Below are 25,207 nucleotides of genomic sequence, written 5' to 3'. Positions count from 1 at the left end.
TTAAGTATAAACCAGCTTAATTTTCACAAATATATTTTGCTACCATGCAAATCATGATAGAGAATATAACCAGCACTCCAGAAACTCCCCCTTTGCCCCTCCCAATCAGTATCCTTTCCCAAAGGAAACTGTTCTGACATCTTTCACCATAAATTAGTTCTGCCTGTTTTTGAATTTCATTTGAGTGGAATCATACAGTGTGTATTCTTTACAGCAACCAAGAGGACTATGAAACTATCTTGGTTCTTTGCATTTTATCTTTGGACTGGACTTTGAAGCTCCTCTCTTGGCTTTCCTTGATCTTCATGTACTTATCCTTTTTTATACCGTGACTCACCTACCCTTTTGGATTGACCACCTCATTCTGTCCAAGCCTACTCTTGCGGTAACTGCCTCAAACCCCAAATGCTGCACTTGAGGCAAAGATATACTCTGTCCTTATATTCTTCTCAAGTGTCTGCAATAGCTCTGGGGCAAATCTGGCAAAACTTTTCTGTCTTTTGCTTGTTGGGACAGACTTGGGTTGGGTCTCTTCAGAGTAATGCAAAAGTTCAGATAATTTCTGAATTTCTCATTTGAGTAACTGTGTATAAGAGTACGTTATTAAAGAGCAGAATTAGGCTAGAAAGAGAATTCAGTTTTGGAAAGGGTTTGAGGCTCTCTACAGGAGACACAGATAGAGATGTTCAGTAAGCATTTGGAGCTTCAGGTCAAACCAGGTTATGGGTCTGAGTTGGTCTGAGAGTCTACAGCATATGGGTCATAGGTGAAGTCATGGAATTGGTAGGAATACTCAGAGTGAGAAAACTAAGTGAGAATAGAAGGGCAGACCCTTTGGGTGCTCTAATATTAAAGGGATGGGGGAAGGAAAAGAAAACTGCCAAAGAGAATGAAAAGAAATTGTTTATAGAGGTAGAAGGAGAACAGAAAAGTGGTGTTACAGGAGGACATTTCATAGAGAAATCCCTAATCATTAATATCAGGTACTATAGAGAGTTCAAGAAAGGTGAGGACTCATAAATTCTTCAGGTTGCATCCATCAGAATGGTTTCAGTGGACTGAATACAGAGCCTGACTGCAGTGGATTAAAGTGAGAATCAGACCCAAGAAAGTGAAGGCAGTAAGTTTACTGTTTGTGTGTTTGGCTCTGAGAGGAATGGGAAAGATGTAAAGTCCTCCATTATCTTCTGCCTTATCGACCCCCACCCCCAAACACATGCATTTTAAACTACTTATATAAATATCCTAACACAGTACTTTTTAAAAAAAATTTTTATTGGAGTAAAGTTGCTTTACAGTGTTGTGTTTCTGCTGTATAGTGAAGTGAATCAGTTATATGTATACATATATCCCCTCTGTTTTAGATTTCCTTCCCATTTAGGTAACCACAGAGCATTGGGTAGAGTTCCCAGTGCTATACAGTAGGTTCTCATTAGTTAACCTGTTTTATACATAGTAGTGTATGTATGTCAATCCCAATCTGCCAGTTCATCCTACCCTCCCCCTTCCCCCCTTGGTATCCACAAGTTTGTTCTCTACATCCGTGTCTCTACTTCTGCTTTGCAAATAAGTTCATCTGTATCATTTTTCTAGATTCCACATATAAGCGATATTATACGATATTTGTTTTTCTCTTTCTGACTTTCTCTGTATGACAGTCTCTAGGTCTATGCACGTCTCTGGAAATGGCACTATTTCGTTCATTTTTATGGCTGAGTAATATTCCATTGTATGTATGTACCACATCTTCTGTATCTTTTTGAATTATGGTTTTCTCCGGGTATATGCCCAGGAGTGGGATTGCTGCGTAATATGGTAGTTCTATTTTTAGTTTTTAAGGAGCCGCCATACTGTTCTCCATAGTGGCTGTACCAATTTACATTCCCACCAACGGTATAGAAGGGTTCCCTTTTCTCCACACCCTCTCCAGCATTTATTGTTTGTAGATTTTTTGATGATGGCCATTCTGCCTGGTGTGAGGTGATACCTCATAGTAGTTTAGATCAATAGAAAAGGATAGAAAGTCCGGAGATAAACCCACGCACCTATGGTCACCTAATCTATGACAAAGGAGGCAAGAATATACAATGGAGAAAAGACAATCTCTTCTATAAGTCGTGCTGGGAAAACTGGACAGCTATATGTAAAAGTACGAAATTAGAACACTCCCTAACACCGTACACAAAAATAAAATTAAAATGGATTAAAGACCCATATGTAAGGCCGGACACTATAAAACTCTTAGAGGAAAACATAAGCAGAACATTCTTTGACATAAATCGCAGCAAGACCTTTTTGACCCACCTCCTAGAGTAATGAAAATTAAAAAAAAATAAATGGGACCTAATTAAACTTAAAAGCTTTTTCACAGCAAAGGAAACCATAAATGAAATGAAAAGACAACCCTCAGAATGGGAGAAAATATTGGCAAACGAAGAGACCGGCAAGGGAATAATCTCCAAAATATACAAACAGCTCATGCAGCGCAATATCAAAAAACAACCCACTGAAAAAATGGGCGGAAGACCTAAATAGACATTTCTCCAAAGAAGACATAGAGATGGCCAACAAACACATGAAAAGATGCTCAATATCACTAATTATTAGAGAAATGTAAATATCCTAACAGTACTTTTCAACCTGGGCTACATATGTTTTTCAACCTGGGGAATTTTTTTTTAATGCCCAGGCCCACCCTTCATTTCTTGAATTAGAACCTTCTGGAAGGGAGTATCAAGCATTGGTATTTATAGAAGGCTCCTTAAGTAATTCTAATATATAGACAGAGATTAGAAGCATTGTCCATTGTGCCATATTCTTTCTGTGTGCTTTATATAGGGTGGGAAAGTGTTTAGGGCCCTGGAATTTGGATTTGGACAAGCCTACTTCAGATCTGGGCTCTAGCAGTGAGAATTTGAGTGACCCTAGGAAAGTTACCTAACTTTAAGATTGAATATCTTTGGGGGATTGTTACATGGACTGAATAAGATAATATATGTAAGTATTTATTTAGCAAAGTACCAGTCATAATGAGCACTCAATAAATGTAGCCATACATATTAGTTTGCTATTTCCTTTGTCTAGAACACCATCCTCTCATTTGACAAATCCAGACTCCTCACTGAAATCTCATCTTCCACTCCTTCTCTGTGTCCCTTCCTCTGCCATAGCAGTTACTGTACTGTGTTATGATTACTGGCATGTTTGTCTCTCTGGCTGGACTGTAAGCTCCTTGAAGACAGTGACTATTTCCTTATCTCCCAGCTTCCATCATGCAATACTTGTTACATAGTAGGTAGCCAAATATTTGTAGCGTAAATGACTTTAAAGAGAAAAGGAATCTGAAAAATACTGTTCCCCTATTTTTCTAGTAGTGATTTTTGTTGGTCTGATACTTGAAGTGCTGGGGAAAAAAGACTGATGAAGTTTGGCACAATGGCAAAATTTGCCATTAATATCCTCTTATTAAAATAAGAATAATGTACAATTACCATAAAGAAACTATGTGTTTTACCTGGCAGTTCTTCAGAGACAATTCAGATAGAGGAACTTAAGTCATACCTTGAAACAGGAACTTCTTTTTTATATGGCTTTGAAACACATTTCCAGTTTTAACTGCAATGCCAGTTTTAACTTTTCATGTGTTTTTAACCAGGTGGCTTAAAACTTTTGCTGGGCAAATATTTTATGCTCAGCTAGATGTTAGTGTAATTGCCTATTCACAATCCAGAAAAGGGTTTTGTTAAAAAACAAACAAACAAAAAATAGCTTATTTTTGTTACCAAAAGTTAAAGAGGGAACTTGGACTGAAAGAATGTAAACTTTAGTATTCTTGTAATTATTTGTGAATCTATTTCAGAACTTAGAGTAATGGTTTTTAAGTGTACATTGTAGAGATTTTTTCTTAATTGGCGAAAATGCACCATTGTACTTGGAGTCATTTTTGAGTGAGTCACTGTGTGCATCCTTGAGGGTGGCAGAACAAAGATTCTGTTGTGCTTTTCTACAGCAGATGCACATTCAGAGGGTTCCTTGGAAAATAAGAGAACTTATTTATGCTTCTGGGCCCCTCTGACCTTCATTTGTAAGCTAAACTGTATAGAAAGGGAATACTAGATATGGATGGGGCCTTTATTAGACGGTTCTTTTGCATGACACCTCATTTTACGTGTATTGGAGATTCCCAACTTGAGAAAAAAGCTGTGACCATTCAGGAGTTTAGACACCATAAAATCTTGTTTTTGAGAGATGAGGATCTTCCCTGAGAGAGAATTCTGCAAAGAGGAGGAGCAGCCAGGCATGGTGAACTTGACTGACAAAGTCATGTTCTTTGAAAGGGATGTAGGATTGTGAGCTCTGTAACATTGTAGTTATCATTTGGCTTTACCTTGAACTGGCCTGTATAAACTGAGGTCTCGCTGTAAATAAAAACTGAATGAGCCACTTTATTAAGAACTTGAGGTTATGGAGGCATAAGCAGCCCCCATTTGATGTTCACTACTACCAGACATTCTCCACTACTTTGCCTCAAACTGAAATTTTGGCAGCCCTAGGGCTTCTGGCTTTGACATGTGGCAGAGGCAGTGGGACTCGTTGGACAGGACACTTAGTACATAGCAGAAGTAGCAGCACCACCTAGCATGTATTTGTGAACGTATGTATATGTAGCTCTTCCAAAAATACTTTAGCTGATGGTTCAAGAGCTAGTGAAATGGGTTGCATACAGATAAAGGAACTGAACTTGAGAGAGGTAAAATGTCTTGCTCAAGGTCACATGCTTCATCAGTCACTTCCTCAGTCCAGTAGTGCCCCACTGCTTTCTCTTTATCAGTGAACTTTAGGTTACATTTTAAGCTTTGAACTGTGTTTTTTTACTGACATCTATATAGAGGCCTAATATTTTCCTAAATAAATGTCTCTCATTTAATTGTGACTGTACTATATGAAGTATAATACTTTAAGATGCATGTGTCAATTTAATGGAAGTTTATAATTCTCAAGTTTTATGTAGAATGAAAACAGGTGTGCTTGATATGTGATTTTTTTTTTTTTTTATACCATTCTGTTTTATAACCTGTTTTCAGAGGATGGTAGCCTGTTCTAGTTTGGTTTCTTAAAAGCATTCATTTAATACGAGAAGGCTTCATCATAGTATATTTTTTAGAAAAGAGTTTATAAGTGTCACAAGTGGCAACTGAAGTTTGGATTGCTTATGAGCTCCTTAAATGACTCTCTGAGGCAGAGTTGAATGCATACTTTTTTTGTGGAAGACTGCCTGATGAATGTTTGTGTGGTAAATATTTTTAAAGTCCTGTTTTTAAATGCTAGGGTTAAAAGATTAAAGTTCTTAGGGGAGGAGATGGGCAAGTACACAGACAAAATACAGCCTGGTTAAGTACTGTGATAGTTGCACATATCAGGTGCTCAGGAGTTTTGTAGGAGGGCTGTTGGGAGACAGGAGTAAAGGGTAGGCAGGTGTCATTCAAATTGTTTTAGAAAAGGGAACCCTGACATGAGTATAGATTTGAATATATAAAAGTTAGGTGAAGAAGGAACAATGTGTGTTTCCTGAAAAGGGAACAGCATTTTCCAAGGCCACAAGATGAGCTTGGTATGAACATGCAAGTTGCCTGCGTAGCTGGAACATTGGGACAAGAATAAGTAGTAAAATAGGTGAGGCTGCAGGCATGGTCAGGATCCAGAACATGAAGGGCTGTGTTCTCCTTGTTAAGGAGTTTGCATTTTCTTTTTAGAAAGATTACTCTGGCAGCACTCTGAAGAATGGATTACAGGGGGCCAGACTAGAGGCAAGAAGGCTGTTTTCTGTTATCCAGTAAGAAATAATGAATCCCTAAATTGCTCCAGTTGAGATGGTGAGCAGAGATGTTTAAAGTAGGATTGATAGATTTCTTACCAGAGCCATTGAAGGTGAGTACTGTCACCTAAATCAGGGAACCGAGGAGCAAGACACAGCTAGGGGTGCAGATAATCAGTTTAACTTTGGATATTTGCACTTGAGTTGCTGAGGAGTCACCCAGGTGAAAGTGTTCAGTGTTCAGTAGAAAGTGTAGGTTGTTTATTACTTCTCCATTAATTAGCTGGTATTCTGTATAGAAGAACTTTCCCCACTTGCCCCTCTCCTCTTTCTCTAAAAAAAAAAATCACTGAATTCAAGGATTATTTTTGTATTATTAATATTGTCATTATTCTTTTTGATTCTTAGGTTGCCCCAACTTTAGCCACTGGGAGCCCTTTCTAAGTCAGCTCCTTTTGGCATGAACCAGTAGTCTTTAAGTAATACTTCACTTTCTGGCCCAAAAAGGTGTTCCAGGCTTTTACTTTCCTTGCTCTACTACTGAAATCAGCCGTTTATGGGATTGGCCAAAAAGTTCGTTCGGTGTTTTCCGTAAGATGGCTCGCTTAGTTGTCTTTATCTTCATGTGAAACAATTTTGTTAGATTGTATTGTGATAGCTGTCATGTCAGCATGCATTTTTAAAAAAACATCAAAATTGGTGAATTTTTGTGTAGCCATTTTAATATTGAAGATGGAAGAAAACAACTTTTTTGGCATATTATGCTTTTATTATTTAAAGAAAGGTAAAAACACAACTGAAACACAAAAAAGATTTGTGCAGTGTATGGAGAAGGTGCTGTGGCTGATCGAACATGTCAAAAGTGGTTTGCGAAGTTTGGTGCTGGAGATTTCTTGCTGGACGATGCTCCACGGTCACGTAGACCAATTGAAGTTGATAGCGATCACATCGAGACATTAATTGAGAACAATCAACGTTATACCATGCTGGAGATAGCCGACATATTCAAGATATCCAGATCTTAAGCATTGAAAATCATTTGCACCAGCTTGGTTATGTGAATCACTTTGATGTTCCACATATAAGTTAAGCGAAAAAAATCTTCTTGACTGTATTACCGCATGCGATTCTCTACTTAAACATAATGAAAATGTTCCGTTTTTAAAACAAATTGTGATGGGAGATGAAAAGCGGATACTGTACAATAATGTGGAGCAGAAGAGATCATGGAGCAAGCTAAATGAACTACCACCAACCACACCAGAGGCCGATCTTCATCCAAAGAAGGTGATGTTGTGCATATGGTGGGATTGGAAGGGAGTCCTCTCTTATGAGCTCCTTCCAGGAAACCAGACGGTTAATTCCAACAAGTACTGCTCCCAGTTAGACCAACTGAAAGCGGCACTCGACGAAAAGCGTCCAGAATTAGTCAACAGAAAGCGCATTATCTTCCATCAGGATACCACGAGACCACATGATTTTTTTTTATGACCAGGTAAGAACTGTTATAGCTTGGCTGAGAAGTTCTGATTCATCTGCCGTGTTCACCAGACATGGCACCTTCAGATTTCCATTTATTTCGGTCTTTACAAAATTCTCTTAATGGAAAAAATTTCATTTCCTGGAAGACTGTAAAAGGCACCTGGAACAGTTCTTTGCTCAAAAAGATAAAAAGTTTTGGGAAGATGGAATTATGAAGTTGCCTGAAAAATGGCAGAAGGCAGTGGAACAAAACAGTGAATACATAGTTCAACAAAGTTCTTGGTGAAAATGAAAAATGTGTATTTTATTTTTACTTAAAAGCCGAAGGAACTTTTTGGCCAACCGAATATCTGAGGAACCTGGGTTCCTTTTAGTAGGAAATGGTATTTAGAATCCATGGTCTGGGCTCCAGGTGTGGTAAGTGTTATATAGCCCTTTATTGCCATTTTGCAGAATATATTTACACCTTCATGGATGATAAAACCAATGGAATGGAGTTCTGTGTTTAATGTATGAGCTTGTTAACTTGGAGATATTGTTGAAAATCTTTAAAATAGCTTTAATTGTCTGCTGAACATAATTTAACCTTTGTTTTGTAATTTTATAATACACATTTGTTACCATGTGATAGTGTCCATGCTACACATTTAATAGGTATTATTTTATGTTTAAAAGGAAGCAGTTTGTCATTCCTGTTGTACAAAAAATAAATGTTAAGCAAATTATCCAATGTTACATGGTTAGTAACTGATAGAGGCAGAATTTGAAACCACAGCTGTCTCCACAGTCCAAGTTTTTAACCACACTGTTAGGCTGAAGGCAGCCTAACGATAATTTGGGGAAGATTCTTCAGCATAAGTTTTGATTATACAACTACAGCTGCAGAATATGTATATCTTGGGATTGAATCTGTACTAACCATAGAGATCCATCCTGAGAGTTTTTTAATTGTTAAAATTGCTGGGATAACGAGTAAAATATCTTGGTTAATGAGTGTTTTAGATACTTGATGTTGTATTGAAAGTTATATGTGATGACTTAAGCCTATCATAGGTAAGAAATAAACTAGTTTTAGACTTTGAGAAACAAAAAATTCAGAATTGCTCTAAGCATTCCACTTTGAGTTTTCCAAGTTTTGGTTGGTTTTATAAGCATGTGTAGAGCAGCAGTCAGCCGAATTGAGAGATGGAGTTGCTGAGAGAAGCATACTGCTTGGTGCAGTGTTGACGAAGGGGTTAGAAATCCCAAAGTGCTTAATTAGAAGTGTATACTTAGCAGAATTATTAATTCCTCATACATACAGAGCTGCAAATATGAATTGAATATTTCATTTAACAGTGAAATTGAAAAGTCATAGAATATGCCTACAGTGAATGCATTAGGTATGGATCACTTGAAGGGCAGTTTGTAGGATGGCAGTGGTCTCCCCCACCTCAGCTTACCTTCACTCATGTAACTGACTGGCTGAGAGGGTATGGCTGATATGTTTTAGGAAGCACTGAGTCATCACCGCTTCCTCACCTTCTTTTTGCCCAAGTAGAACTTATTATTTTTATTCTCTAATCCTGAGTTGGTATTTGTTCTTCTAATACCCCTGGATAATTTCTGCAGTATTTTGTAGTTACAGAACCAGTGGCTGATCTAGGTGTTACTGATCTGGAATGTCATAAATTCTGAGTTTTTTCATCTTCCTCATGATTTCCCTCTTTCACATTGAGTAGAGCAGCTTTCAAGTGCACACTGAATAATTAACGTCACTTTGAATATAGCATTTAAATTTTTTATTACCAAGAAATATCTGCAAGACTTCCAGTCTGCCTCTGTCAGGGTTGTTTGTTTGTTTGTTTTGGCTTTCTATAATAGCTTTTATTGATCTTGGACATACCAGAAGCCTAACAGTGCAGTACCTTTAGCCTGTCTCAGAGATAATTGGTACAGAAACCACAAGAAACCCGTTTCTTTTTTTTTTTTTTTCCAGGCAGGAATTAACACTTTTTTTTTTTTTAACATCTTTACTGGAGTATAGTTGCTTTACAATGGTGTGTTACTTTCTGCTGTATAACAGAGTGAATTAGCTATATGTATACATATATCCCCATATCCCCTCCCTCTTGCGTCTCCCTCCCACCCTCCCTATCCCACCCCTCTAGGTGGTCACAAAGCACCAAGCTGATCTCCCTGTGCTCTGTGGCTGCTTCCCACTAGCTATCTGTTTCACATTTGGTAGTGTATATATATCCATGCCACACTCTCATTTCGTCCCAGCTTACCCTTCCCCCTCCCCGTGTCCTCAAGTCCATTGTCTACGTCTGTGTCTTTATTCCTGTCCTGCCCATAGGTTCTTCAGAACCATTTTTTTTTTAAGATTCCATATATATGTGTTAGCATACGGTATTTGTTTTTCTCTCCCTGACTTACTTCACTCTGTATGACAGTCTCTAGGTCCATCCACCTCACTACAAATAACTCAATTTCGAAGAAACCCCTTTCTAAGACCAGCATTACACAGTCAACAACTATCAATACTTGCTGTCCTGCATAAACCAAAACCATAACCACTCACATCATATGAGAGAATCAGTTTGCTACTACAACCATCCTTTGTTCTGGGAGATTATTTTCTGTCCTTTCATAAATGCTTAACATCTTGTGACCCTAAAACCAGGTGCACCGGAGGGACCAGGATTTACTAGACATCTCAGTGCTTGCGTTCCTCCTCATTAATAGGTTATCAGCCAAATAGCCCGAGTGGCATAGATCCTACCAATAAGCCACTTGTTCTAAACTTTCTGTGCATCAGAACCACCTGTAGGGCTCATTAAACCACAGATAGCTAGGTCTTACTCCCAGAGATTCTGATTCACTAGGTCTGGGATGGAATCTGAGAATTTGCATTTTTTGCCGAGTTCCCAAGTGATGCTGATGGTGCTACTGTAAAGGTCTTTCAGGGTTGTTACTTACATGTAGCGGAACCCAATTCTGGTCAATTTAAAGAAAAGGAATTTATTAAAAGGATAGTGGGTAGCTACAGAATTGTTGGGAGTGCTGGAGAAATAGACTTGGGGCTAGACAACTATGATCCATACTCTTTATCACATATTTGGTAAAGATACTACTGCTGCTAGCACTGAACACAGTGGATACCACAGCTTGCACTGCTGAACATCTATACTGTACACTGCATGTGTTCACAGACCCTTCAACCACTAGCTGCCAAGGTGGATTCTGGATAGTTCTTGCTTCTCGGTATCACTAGATTAACAGTTTATGATGAGTATATGTGATTGGTAGTGCTTGGGTCATTTGCCTGTGCCATAGTTTTATGGAAGGTTGGAAAAGTGAAAATCTGATATACTCAGTTTCCACCAAAACTCATAAGTTGAGGTATTTGCTAAAGAGGTGTTTATTCATGGCTTGACTTCTTTGTTAGATATTTTGACCATATGCAATAGGAGTTGACAGGGTATTGCCTGGGAACCAAATTAGCCTACCAACTATTTTGTAAATAAAGGTTTATTGGAATGTGCCCACACCCATTCATTTACATTTTTTTTTTTTTTGGTTGTTTTCATGCTACAAAGGCAAAGTGGATTAGTACTTGTGACAAAAACCATATGACCCAGAAAACCTAGAATATTTATTATCTGACCCTTTATAGAAAAAGTTTGCCAACCCCGGATAGGAGTAATCCTAATACTTCTATTCAGATCCATGCAGTCACCATTTATAGATGCTGTTGGAGAACTGCGTGTAAAATGGCCAAATTGTCAAAGATTGGAGACAAATAAAGGGCAAACTTTTAGATAATTTGAAGGACTTTTAGAATCTAAAGTTCATCAACTTTGTCAGACTTTCTTCAGGCAGAGAACTGGAGAACCATGTGTATATTTCAAAACTTGTAAATTATGTTCTCACTTAGACTTTAAAATTGAAAAGTGAATTCCTAATTCTTTGTCAGCTATTCATGGCATCATCAGTGATGTACCAGAGATGTCCTCTGACTTGAAAACAGAGGAAATGATATGACATAATTCAGTTGAGGATCTCAGGAAATTCTGGGACTCCTGGACTCTAGCCTACCCTCATTGGGCAGGTCAAGTTATGGATTTCTAGTTCTGTTTGTCAAGACATAACCTTTCTAGTTTTCAGACCTTGTTTGCCACTAAAACAAAATTGTCTTGATGTTAGAAAATCACAAGCACATTTCCATGGGATAGGCATTTTGTGGGTGTCTGACCAGGTTATGATGACTCTTAATTCAAAGGGTGGGGCCCCAGCAGCTGTGTTTGTAGTATATGACTACACCTGCCAACCACTGTTTTGGAAGTTCTAGCTCATGCATTAAAGCTAGCGGGGGAAAAAATATGTACATACATAGATTGGGGAGGAAATACTAGTGTTCTTGTTCACAGGAGATGTTACTGTATATGTAGAAAATCCAAAAGAATCTACAAACTGTGAAATTTATTAAGGTTTATAGTATACATCTTAAACTTATCACAATCAACCTTCAAGTGATATACTATTTCTTATATAAGAACCTTACAATTACTATACTTGCATTTTTACCTCCTGGCCTTTGTGCTGTTGTGATGCATTTTACTTGTACACATAAATAAACCTCATAATTCATTGTTGTCGTTGCTGTTTCTTTAAATAGTCAATTGTCTTTTAAATAATTAGAAAAAAGATTTATATTTACCCATGTAGTTACCATTTTCCAGTTTTTCTTCATTCCTTTGTGTAGCTCCAGATTTCCATCTTGTATCGTGTTCTTTTATGAATGACTTTTAACATTTTTTATAGAGCAGGTGTGCTGGTGATTGACTGACTCAACGTTTGTATATATGAAAAATATTTTGCCTTCCTCTTTGAAGGGTATTTTTCTGGGAATAGTATTCTAGATTGATAGTTTTTTTCTTTTGTGACTTTAAAGGTGTTACTACAGTGTTGTCTGGATTGCGTTGTTTCTGACTATTCTGTATTCTAATGATCTCGCTGTGTAATTTATCTTCTTTAGCTGCTTTTATAATTTTATCATTTTTTAAGCAATTTGATTATGATCTCTGCTGTTGTTTATTTCATATTTCTTGTGCTTGGGTTTTGTTGAGCTTCATGGATGTGCAAGTTTATAGTTTTTATCAAATATGGAAGATTTTCCACCATTCTCCAAATTGTTTTTTTGTTCTTTGTCTTCTTCACAGTGACTCCAGTTATACTTCTGTTAGGCCTGCTTAAAGTTGATGCCTGTCCTACTGTTCACATTTTTGTGCTCTGTTGATATTTTTTCCATATTTTCTCCCTGTGTTTTATTTATTTATATTTTTTAATTGAAGTATAGTTGATTTACAATATTATGCAGTGTTAGATCATACATACAACATAGCAATTCAGTATTTTTGTAGATTATACTCCATTTAAAGTTATTATAAAATATTGGCTGTATTCCCTGTGCTGTACATTACATCTTTGTATCTTATTTATTTTATATTTAGTAGTTTGTACCTTTTAATCTCCTACCCCTATCTTGCCTCTCTCCCCACTGGTAACAAGTAGTTTGTTCTCTATATCCATGAGTCTGTTTCTGTTTTGTTATATGTATTCATTTGTTTTACTTTTTAGATTCCACATGTAAGTGATAACATGCAGTATTTGTCTTTCTCTGTCTGATTTATTTCACTAAGCATAATACTCTCCAGGTCCATCCATGTTATTACAAATGGCAAAATTTCATTCCTTTTCGTGGCTGAGCAGTATTCCATTGTGTGTATATATGTGTGTGTGTGTGAGCGCACACATACGTACGCATATTACGTCTTCTTTATCCGTTCATCTGTTGATGGACACTTAGTTGCTTCTGTATCTTGGCTGTTGTAAATAATGCTGCTATGAACATTGGGTGCATGTACCTCTTTGAATTAGTGTTTTAATTTTCTTCAGATGTATGCCTAGAAGTGGAATTGCTGGATCTTAACGGTAGTTCTATTTTTAGTTTTTGAAGGAACCTCCATACTGTTTTCCGTAGTGGCTGCACCAATTTATATTCCCTTTCCTTACTAGGGCTCCCTTTTCCCCACATCTTTGCCAGAATTTGTTATTTGTGATCTTTCTGCTGATAGCTGTTCTGACAGGAGTGAGGTGGTATATAATTATGGTTTTGACTTGCATTTCTCTGATGATTAGTGATGTTGATCATCTTTTCATATGCCTCTTGGCCATCTGTATATCTTCTTTGGAAAAATGTCTTTCATGTCTTTTTCTTGTGCCCATTTTCTCATTGGGTTGTTTCTTTGATACTGAATTATATGAGCTGTTTATATATTTTGGATATTAACACCTTGTTGGTCATATCATTTGTAGATATTTTCTCTCATTCAGCAGTCAATTGTCTTTTTGTTTTGTTGATGGTTTCCTTTGCTGTGCAAAAGCTCTTATGTCTAATTAGGTCCCATTTGTTTATTTTTGCTTATGTTTCTGTTGCCTTAGGATACAAAAAAAATATTGCTGTGATTTATGTCAGAGTGTTCTGCCTATGTTCTCTTCTAGGAGTTTATGGTTTCAGGTATTACAGTTAGGTCTTTAATCCATTTTGAGTTTATTTTTGTATATGGTGTGAGGAAATGTCCTAATCTCATTCTTTTACATGTAGCTGTCCAGTTTTCCCAGCATGACTTACTGAAGAGATGGTCTTTTCCCCATTGAATATTCTTGCCCCCTTTAACTTAGATTAATTGACCATAGGTATGTGGGTTTATTTTGGGGCTCTCTATTCCATTTCATTGATCTATGTGTCCTTTTTTTGAGCCAGTATCATCCTGTTTTGATTACTGTTACTTTATAGTATAGTCTGAAGTGAGGGAGCATGATACCTCAAGCTTTGTTCTTTTTTCTCAAGGTTGCTTTGGCTATTCAGGTTCTTTTGTGGTTCCACATAAGTTTTAGGATTATTTGTTCTAGTTCTGTGAAAAATGTCATGGGTATTTTGATAGGGATTGTATTAAATCTGTAGATTGCTTTGGGCAGTATGGACTTTTTTTTTTTTTTGCGGTATGTGGGCCTCTCACTGTTGTGGCCTCTCCCGTTGCAGAGCACAGGCTCCGGACGTGCAGGCTCAGCGGCCATGGCTCACGGGCCTAGCTGCTGTGTGGCACGTGGGATCTTCCCGGACCAGGGCACGAACCCGTGTCCCCTGCATCGGCAGGTGGACTCTCAACCACTGCGCCACCAGGGAAGCCCAGTATGGACATTTTAACAATATTAATTCTTCCAGTCCATGAGCACAAGATATCTTTCCATTTCTTTGTATCATCTTCAGTTTCCTTTATCAGTGTTTTATAGTTTTCAGCGTATGGGTCTTTCACCTCCTTGGTCAAGTTTATTCCTAGATATTTTATTCTTTTCATGAAGTTTCAAATGCAATTGTTTTCTTGCTTTCTCTTATAGTTCATCATTATGAATGTATAGAAAAGCCACATATTTCTGTATATTAATCTTATATTCTGCAACTTTATTGAATTCATTTATTCTAATAGTTTTTTTGGTGGAAATTTTATAGAGTTTTCTATATAAAATATGACATCATCTGCAGATAGTGACAGTTTTTCTTCTCTTCCAATTTAGATGCCTTTTATGTCTTCTTTTCTTGTCTGATTGCTGTGACTAGGACTTCCAATACTATGTTAAATACAAGTGGCAGGAATCAGCATCCTTGTCCCAAGTTTCAAGGGTTCGAGAGCAGAAGTCCTGAAGGTTAGATCTGAGCTGGTTCCATTTTCTCTAAGTGTGTGCTCCCCCCCAGCAACCTCGGCATTTTCACCCCAGAGGGTAGCAGTGCTGGACCATGAGAGGCCAGAGTGGGCAGTCGATGTGGGTCAAGGTGCACACTGGGGCAGTCCCAGCACACTGGAATTCCAGACTGCTTCTGATCTGCTGTCCCCACGAATGCCAGTAATGGTTGCCCTCACCCCATTCAGATGCAGTGCTGGGTCTGGGCAGGCTCTGTCTGCCACAGCTGTCTACTCTACTTGGCTATGGCAGCCTTCACCCTAGTGGGGAGCTGTGCCATGGAGCAAGAGGGGCTGAAGCGGCCCTCAGCATGAGCCAGGGTGCATGTTTGGGCAGATGCAGGAAGCCAGCTAAAGTACCTGGCATTTTCAATTGTTTTCTCCACCCTGTTTTGAGAGAAACCAAGCACGTGGGTGCTCTTCACTAGCAACGTCTAGATTTCTCACAGCCCCTGATAGTCCCACTGGTCTTCAAGTCAGCCAAGAAGAGGACTTATCTTTCTGGTGTTGGACCCCAGGGCTGGGTTTCCTAATATGTGGTTCACACCCCTCACTGTTTGGGGAGGGTCTCTGAGCCCATGCAGTCCCCCTCCTCTGCTGTATCCCCTCCTAGGGGCACAGGTCCTCACCTGATTGCTTCTCCTCTTTTCTTACCTGATTTCATGTGGATCTTTCATTACAGCCTTGGTTGTATAAGAGCCTTTCTGCCAGTCTCCAGTTTGTTTTCAGTGAGAGTTGCCCCACATGTACAATAGATGTATTTTTGATGTGTTCATTGGGGGAGGTGAGCTCTGAATCCTCCTACTCCACCATCTTGATCTCCTTTCCCCATGTATTTTATTTTTTATTTCTATTTTTGTGTCTTTAAGTTTTTAAATCTTTTCTTCTACAATGTCTTAATGTGTCACTTATCCCATCCAGTGTATTTTACATCTCAGTGTTGTTTTCATCTCTGGAATTTTTTTTTAGTGTCCCTTCTTATATAGTTAATCTTTTCTATATTTTCTTGAACATATGGAATATAGTTTCAGTAAGTTTTTAAATATCTTTTTGTATTAATTCTGTTATCTGGTAATTACTGAGTTGGTTTTGATTTTTTCTCTCCTTATGGGTCATTTTTCCGGTTTCTTTTCATGCCTGGTGATTTTTAATGGAGTACCAGAGATTGTGAATTTTACTTTTTTATGTGCTGGGTATATTTTATTTCCTGTAAATATTCTTCTGGGACACAGGTAATTTGGAAATCATATGACCCTTTGGGGCTCTTTTTTGAGCTATGCTACGTAGCACCAGAGTAGCATTTAGTGCAGTGTTAATTTTGCCCAGTACTGAATCCAAAGGCTTTTGAGTACTCTACTAAATGCGTTCTGAATTATGAGATTTTTCCACTCTCCCTGGTGGGAATAGTAACTCTTCTGGTCCCTGTGTGAGTTTTGGGTATTGTTCCCTTTAATCCAAGAAGTTTAAACCTCAGAACTGTTGATGTTTTGGCCCAGAGAATCCTTTATTCTGGGGCCTTGTCTTGGGCATCATAGGATATTTAGCAGCATCTCTGGCTTATAGTCACGTGATGCTAGTAGTGCCCCGCCTTCCCCTCTGAAAATTATGACAACCCCAAATGTCTCCAGATATCACTATGTCACCCAGGGGGCAAAATCAGTCTTGATTGAGGACCACTACTCTAATCCTTTCAGATGGTTCTTTCCCTGAGTTCAGGTATTTCTTCATGTACATGGAAAGATCAGTACTCAACCTAGACTCAAGTAAGACCTTCTGTAGGTTTTCAGAACATTCTTTCTTTCTGTGTAGTATGCGCTCTCTCCGTCTGGCTCTGCAAACTTGAGCTACCTTCTACTCTGCAGGTGGCTAACTACTTCTTCTCAAGATACAACCAGGTAGTAAGGTATGATAATTATATGAATCACCTCATTCGTTTCCCCTCTCTCAAATGCCACTGTCTTTTTTTCGTAATGTCTTATCTCTTGAAAAATGTTTCATTTATTTATTATGATTTTTAGTTGTTTTAGATGGAAGGTAAGTCCAATCCCTCTTATTCCATCTTGAATGAAAGCTGAAGTCTCAAAAGTTGTCTTTTACTTTTGAAGGGATGTTTTGTAATACTTCTGACACTGCACCCCCGAAAACATTGAAGTGGCAGGTCTTTGAGCCCTCATAGAGTTAATATCTCACTTCCAGGAGTTCAAGTGTGTTACCCAAGACTCCAGGGTACCAGCCACTCCTTGCTCGTTCTCTTGTTCATTCTGTTCAGTCAGCAAAATACATATGTAATGTCTTAGGTGGTCTAGATGGCTTCAGGTTATATTATGGTAGAGACTGAGAAAGTTGCAATAGCCCTTAGGCAAAACTGTAAGTTAATATTGTCCTGCACAACTGCCAGCTGTTTCTTGTACTTTTTACTTTAGTAACTGGAATGGAAAAGAATACATTCACCAAATCAATACCTGAAGCTTAATTAATCATTCCTTCAACAATATTATGTCTGGGACTTGCAGCTGTGCCCAGAGCTAAATTTTGGTTAAGTCTATGACAGTCTGTAGTCATTTTTTAGGATCCGTCTGATTTTTGCAGATGATGCATGAGAAGGACTGTCACCCCTGCATACTTTTAAGCCTTTACTGGCGGCCCTAGTCTTTGCTTCTTTGCCTCTTTGGAAAAGCAATACTGTCTTTTATTTACTATCTTGTTCTGGGGAATGGGGCAGTTTCAGAGGTTTCCACTTGACTTTTTCCACTATGACAGCTTTTACCACATAGGTTCCTTTGTGGGAGTTATTCTAACTGCCAGATAAATAAATTCTAGTTATAAACTTGGGGAGTGGAGAGAGACAAGACTATTAGGTGGGTCTGCAGGCTCAGTGAGCTCACTATGAGCCAGACTTTTTCCAGGACTCTGTTTCTGACCTCAACTCAGAAAGTTTTGGCTAGGAGGTTGTTTCTTTTGCCCCACAGAACCTCGACTTGGATCATTCTCTTAGTTCTATTCAGCTGGTAGCTGGTCTGGTCTAAGAACGAATCACATATCCGGTTCCTTGGTGCTGTTTCATGTGGCCTTTCTCTTTCAATGAGGCTATTTTGGGCTTCCTCACAACATTGGTGCTCTCAGGGTATTTGAATCTTAGAAGTTACACGACCTCACTTCTGGCACATTCTTTGGGTCAGAACAAATCACAGGACCAACCCAGATCCATGCGGAGGGCACCTAGATTCCTACTTTTGATGAGGGAGTGACAAGGTCTCATTGCAAAAGAGCATATGGGATAAGACATATCATTGTAGCCCTCTTTGGAAGTACAGTTTATCGTATCACTGCTCCATCTGCTGTCTTATAGAATTTTACAGACCTTTTTTAGGTCTATAGACTCATTTGCTGTGGTTTCTTCTTTTAATCTATTCATCTCTTTTTAATATATATATATGTACTTAAAAATCTTTTTCCCTCTTATTTTGGTAAGGAGTTAGCAGAGATGTGTGTGGTCATTGAATCCATCATGGTTAATTGGCAGTTGTAAGCTTTGGAATCAGAGATTATTGCTTTTTTTCTTAGAGCTTCCTTGTTGTCTTAGTAGCATATTGGGGAAAAAGGTTGTCTTATGTGTCTTTTCTTTTTTTCTCTCTGTCATTTGATAATTCTCTTGTTATATATCAAAGAGAGTAGTGTTTGGGAGCAGTCTGCCCTGGTATAAAGGCATTACTCCTTGTAAGAGAATAAGGAGGTAAATTTTACATAGAGAATTTAAGCTTCTTTATAATCACCGTGCATCAGCGTTCTGTGGTAAAATACTCTTTTCTGTCAGGAATGTTCCCTGCTTCCACACTTTCCTTTTGCTATGCCATTGCTCTTAGCTGAGGTTATACTATACTACTGTACTTTATTAACCTGGGTTTATTAATATCTAATTATCTGAATGAGGGCTAGAGAAATGTTCCCCAGTTCTTTCGGAGAGTGAACAATAGCATTGTCCCATTGGACGTCAGTTTTGTTTAGTGGTAGATTAATACCACCTTGAGTCTGTTTGAAAAGAGTTTTTTTTTTTAGAAAATCATATTTTAAGAGGAATATTGACAAACAGAATCATCTCCAGAGGAGATCAGTTAGGATGCTTAAAGATCTGGAACCTGCAAATATTTAGACTTTGTTATTTGGAGGAAAAAAAAAAAAAAGACTTAAAAGAAGACAAGATAACTGTTTTCAAATATTTGGAGGTCACTAAAGAGGAAAGATTGCATCTGTTTAGAAATGAAATAGACTTTTATATGAAATAATGAGTTTTTTGGCATTGTTTGAGTAGAGGTTGTCAGCCATGCTGAGGAGGGGTTCCTGTGTGAGTTGAGGGAACTCTTCTAAACCTTTTCAGATCTATTGTAATTCAGAGATTTTGTGACTCTTCTGTAGTTAACAGTTGTGTCATAAATGGTTGTTTGCTTAAAATCAGAATTGTGGGATATCATTATATTTTTAAAAGTATATTTGAAAATTAATCTAAAGTCTTTTCTGTTCTACAGGACTTAAATACTATTTATTCTTATCTTCATGGAATGGAAATATTATCAAATCTCAGGGAACATCAGCTTAGGTAAGTGTGATGCTGTGTTTAAGAGCATGTGCTAAGGAGTTATTCAAATGAGTTTGGATAGATAGTTGCAGGGACCAAATCATTTAGGAGCTTTTTATAGGATATGCAAAGAAATTGGCCTTTCTCATTCCAGTTTTCCTTAGCCCTGGGACTTTGAGCAAGTCTTAACATCTAAGCTGCAGTTTTGTCTTCCATAAACTAGGGATAAAAAGATTACCTTTGTTGCAGCATTTCGAGGATTAAATGAGAATATTTAAAGCAAAGTGCAGTGCTCAGTTTGTGCTAGCTAGTGAAAACAGAACTTTCTCTTTGTAGTTTGTATTGATATTTATTGTATCAAATGCTTGAGATGGGCATGGTATGATGTAGTGTTATATTAAAGTGGAAGGAGCAAGACTCTTGATTTGGCACAAGCTCCTATGGACAGTACCCATAAACTTTCCAAACCTCATTTTTCTATTCTGTAAAATGAGTTTTCTCTCCTGCTACCTTGTCTCATTGTGATTATATCTGTAAAGATACTTTTGAGTGCTGTAGGCACTATTATAACTTTGCATAGTATTTTAATTAAACTGTGTTTTTCTTCCATGACCAGCTTACTTATCACTTTTTCTGGCTATTCTTTAAGTTTCTGGCTATGGACCAGATTCTAAATATAATTGTTTGGAATTTATTATTTTCTGTTTTCTGTGTAACATAATTTATATATTAGTATATGTCAAGTAAGTGTATCAAGAAGAAAGAAAACCCTAGGGCATTAGTAGTAAAGTATTTTTAAATACAAGCAAATTTATATTTATTCAACAGATTTGTGTGTGTGTGATATTTTTAAACTCCAGTGAAAAATTTAGTGATAGATCTGATAATTTTCTGTTGTAATTATAACAATTTTTGAGACAATTCAAATAAAATAATTAAAAAAATTTTTACTTTTTAAAAAATATGTTAGATTAATGTCTGCAAGAGCACGCTATGAGAGATACAGTGGCAATCAAGTTCTTTTTTGGTAAGTATTTCCATAATTAGCTTAAATTAATGTTTAAAATTTAGATTGTTAGCATTGAAATTCATTTGATTCTGGAACAGTTTCTGTAGAGGAGATTGAAATATACTCCTAAACTATGAAATATAATGTACGTAGGGCTCACAAAAGGTGTACAGTGCAATGAAGTTTAATAAATATATACACCTGTGTAACTACTATGCAGCGAATATGTAGAACATATCAGCTCTTCAGAAGGCTCTAGTCAACTGTCTTGGAAAGGTAATCTAGTTCTGATGTCTGTCACCTTAGATTAGTTTTGTCTCTGTAAATTTCATATAGATAAAAATCTGTTGGTCAGGCTTTTTATACTTCACAAATGTTGCAGATTCTTCCATGTTTTTGCATTTATTCTTTTTCAGTGCTTTACAGTATACAGTTATGTGAAAATAACATAATTTGTTTATCCTTCCCACTATTAATAAATATTTGGGTTGTTTCCAGTTTTTCCCTATCATGAATAGTAAGTTTCTATGAATATTTTATTCATGTGTTTTTGTACCTCTATTTACTCATTCTTCTTGGGAATATTCTTAGGAATAAAAGCATTGGAAATGCACATGCTCAAATTTAAGATTCTTTTTTTAAAATAAATTTATTTATTTTATTTATTTAGTTTTGGCTGTGTTGGGTCTTTGTTGCTGAGTGCAGGCCCTCTCTGGTTGCAGCAAGCAGGGGCTACTCTTTGTTGCGGTGTGTGGGTTTCTCGTTGCGGTGGCCTCTCTCGTTGCGGTGGCCTCTCTATGGGCTCTAGACACGCATGCTTCAGTAGTTGTGGCTCATGGTCTCTAGAGCTCAGGCCCAGTAGCTGTGGCGCACGGGCTTAGTTGCTCCGCGGCATGTGGGATCTTGCTGCCTTCATTGGCGTCGCCTTCATTGGCAGGTGGACTTTCAACCACTGTGCCACTAGGGAAGTCCCAGGAGCTTGTAACATTAGAATCTAAAATATGTATTTCATTTTATCTCGTGATTTTGTTTTTTGTTTTCCTGCTTACTAATGATGATGAATGATTTTCATGTTTTTATAGGCTATTTGGATAGCTCTTTTATGATCTCCTGATTCAAGTTTTTGACCATGTTTTAGTTGGGCTATCTTATTTCTGTTGATTTGTAGAAAATTTTTATGAATTCTGTATCTGAGTTCTTTGTTGGGTACATAAGTTGTGAATATCTTCTCCCACTGTGTGGCTTGCTTTTTTTACTCTATTAATGGTATCGTCTGAAGAGAAGAAATTTCTTTCTCAGTTTTTCTGCTTGTGATTAGTGCTTCTCATGTCCTGTTTAAAAAAACAAGATCTTTCCCTTCCTCAAGGTTATGAAGATATTCTTCTCTGTTTTTCTTCCAAAAATTTTGGCAACAGTGATCTCTTTCATTATATGTATGCAGCTGGTATAGAGAAATGGTATTAACTTCAGTGTTTCATTGCACACTGTGTTTGTCATTATTTTTAAGTATTTACTGGATTCATATGGATTTTAATAGCTTTATTTGTTCATTTGTTGATTCATTCACTTACTATTAAATGTTTGTCTGCTATACATTATGCTTAGCCTGGTGTAGAGTGGTGGGAAGAAACGGGATTTGTCCTTATGAGTTTATTGTATAGTGGGGGAGAGGAAGTTAATTAAAACAGCTACACATATTTAAGTGCTATCAAGGAAAAGTACAGATTTATAGATAAGTGGAACAGAATTGAGAACCCAGAAATAAACCCTTATATTTATAAACAGTTTCTGTGTGTTTTTTTTTTAATGGCCTTGTAGCTGTGTAGCTAAGATGTGCACACAATGTGGGTATAACACAACTGAGTATTAAAAAGGAACCACCAGTGAACAGTTTATTTTTGATGAAGGTACTAAAGCATTTCAATTGGGAAAGCATAGTTTTTTCAACAAATGGTGCTGGGGTGATTGAGTGTTTATATGCAAAAACTTAATTTAGATTCTTATCTTACACCACACACAAAAATTAATGAGATATTCACTTTACACCCATTAGAATAACTACAGTTGCAGGCGTGCGAAATGGGTATGCGAAATGGGTATGGTAATGGATGGAAACTAAATTTTTGATAGTGAACATGCTATAGGGTATACAGAAGTAGAAATACATTGTACATATGTTTTTTTGTTTTTTTTGTGGTACGCGGGCCTCTCACTGTTGTGGCCTCTCCCATTGAGGAGCACAGGCTCCAGACGGCCATTGCTGTCCGGCCAGGCTCAGCGGCCATGGCTCACGGGCCCAGCCGCTCCGCGGCATGTGGGATCTTCCCAGACCGGGGCACAAACCCGTGTCCCCTGCATCGGCAGGCAGACTCTCAACCACTGCGCCACCAGGGAAGCCCTGTACATATGAAACATATGTTGTAAACCAGTGTTACTTCAATTAAAAATATATTTTAAAAATATTTTTTTTATTATTGAAATATATTTATTTCAATATATATTTAAAAAGTAGCTGCAGTCAAGGGTAAAGAAGATGTGGCACATATATACAATGGAATATTGCTCAGCCATAAAAAGAAACAAAATTGAGTTATTTGTAGTGAGGTGGATGGACCTATGGTCTGTCGTACAGAGTGAAGTAAGTCAGAAAGAGAAAAACAAATAGTGTATGCTAACACATATATATGGAATCTAAAAAGAAAAAAACAAGGTCCTGAAGAACCTAGGGGCAGGGCAGGAATAAAGACGCAGATGTAGAGAATGGACTTAAGGACATGGGGAGGGGGAAGGGTAAGCTGGGACGAAGTGAGAGAGTGACATGGACATGTATACACTACCAAATGTAAAATAGGTAGCTAGTGGGAAGCAGCCGCATAGCATAGGGAGATCAGCCCGGTGCTTTGTGTCTACCTAGAGTGGTGGAATAGGGAGGGTGAAAGATGCAAGACGGAGGAGATATGGGGAAATATGTATAGCTAATTCACTTTGTTATAAAGTGGAAACTAACACACCATTGTAAGCTATACATATTTCCCCATATAAAGCAATTATACTCCAATAAAGATGTTAAAAAAAAAAGTATCTGCAGTCTAAACATAACAAGTGTTGGTGAGGATATGGTGACACCTGGAATCGTCATATATTTGTGGTGCAGATGTAAGTATAGCCACTTTAGGAAACAGTTTGGCAGTTTCTTAAAATTTTACCATATGACCTAGTAATTTCACTTTTACATATTTACCCAAGAGAAATGAAAACACGTGCAGAGACTGTACATAGATGTTCTTAGTAGCACTATTCATACTAGCCTAAAACGCGACATAATTGTTCAGTGAATAGATACATAAAACGCTCTGCATCTGTATAGTGGAATACTATTTGGCAGTGTAAAAGGGAATAAAATGCTGCTACACACTACAACATGGACAAACCTCAAGCATATTATGCTAAATGGAAGAAGTAAGATAGAAACATCACATATTACATGATTCCATTTATACGAACTGTCCAGGAAAGACAAATCTATAGAGACAGAGCAGGTTATTGGTTACCTGGGGCAGGGATTGACTGCAAACGAGGCATAAGAGATCTCTTTGTGGTGATGTTTGCACAGTTCTTTTCAATATCATAAAAGTCATTGAATTGTGCACTTAAAATGAGTGAATTTGTGGTGTATTGATTATACCTCAGTTAAGCTGTTTAAAAATTAGTATAAAGAGTTACCCAAATCTGTATTTGGCTAATCATAAACAAAGGAATTTCTAAAAAATGAATGTGGAAGTTAATTAAGTAAAGAGTTTAAATTCAGAGATTAGTGGAAGCAGAGAAAAGACTGTGTATAGTTGACCTTAACTGGGAAGCAGCATGATAGAAAGAGTGAAAATAAACCACTATGTTCAGTGCTTCGAGCAGAGAGGAAGAAACAGGAAGAGAGGGGTGTGGAGAGCCAGGTGGAGACCACCTTAATAGTTTTTGTTCTTTATTTTAGGAGCAGTGTGAAGCCTTTGAAAGGAGTAAGATCTGACAAGATTAAATATGCCACTCTTCTCTAGGCTAAATTATTCTTAGATTCATTTGCTTGCAAAGAGAAAGGAGATAGCATGGCCGCATGTTAAAAGACTTTCACTTTCCTTGTGTTTACTCATCAGATGCATTGCCAAACTGCTCTGAGAGTGGAATTCTCTGCAAGGTTTGAACAGTTTCTGATTCGTGAGCTGGCATGGCTCTCTTGGTAGTAGGAGTGAATTTCAGGATTTTTCCTCTGTTTATAGTAGAATTTCCTGACAACTTTGTGACTGTTTCAGCAAAGTGAGATAAAAATTAGAGGCTTATGGTAGCATCCAATCATAACTTTCTTCTGTCTTGATTTTGGGCAGAATTTTCTTTTACTGATTTTTATTCCTTCTTGTACAAAAGTCATGTTTCAAAAGAATTAGAAAGTAAAATTTCCAAACAAAGAACCTTAAGTAGGAGATTTTCAGCCATTTGTATCTTCCTTCTGTGAAGATGGAAGGGATGGATATAAAGAACTTTAAAGTATCTTC

The 25,207-nt window shown here is 37.5% G+C and overlaps 1 protein-coding gene across 4 annotated transcripts in view; it reads left to right on the top strand.

The window, feature by feature from the left end:
- RAPGEF6 (Rap guanine nucleotide exchange factor 6) overlaps positions 1 to 25,207 on the top strand; it is a 221,043-nt gene that overhangs the window by 6,422 nt on the left and 189,414 nt on the right. For 3 of the 4 annotated variants that reach the window (XM_029219185.1, XM_029219186.1, XM_029219189.1), the window contains exons 2-3: positions 19,605 to 19,675; positions 20,625 to 20,681. In XM_029219185.1, coding sequence (XP_029075018.1) covers positions 19,605 to 19,675; positions 20,625 to 20,681 — 128 coding nt within the window. Of the gene's footprint in view, positions 1 to 19,604; positions 19,676 to 20,624; positions 20,682 to 25,207 lie in introns of those variants that run through there. The other variant, XM_029219187.1, reaches the window with a different exon arrangement.

The sequence above is a fragment of the Monodon monoceros genome, unplaced genomic scaffold (assembly GCF_005190385.1).
Source record: "Monodon monoceros isolate NGI ecotype Baffin Bay Population unplaced genomic scaffold, NGI_Narwhal_1 Super_Scaffold_12, whole genome shotgun sequence".
Lineage (NCBI taxonomy): Eukaryota > Metazoa > Chordata > Mammalia > Artiodactyla > Monodontidae > Monodon > Monodon monoceros.
Note: the sequence above shows the minus strand (reverse complement) of the source record. Positions and strands in the feature narration are given on the sequence as shown.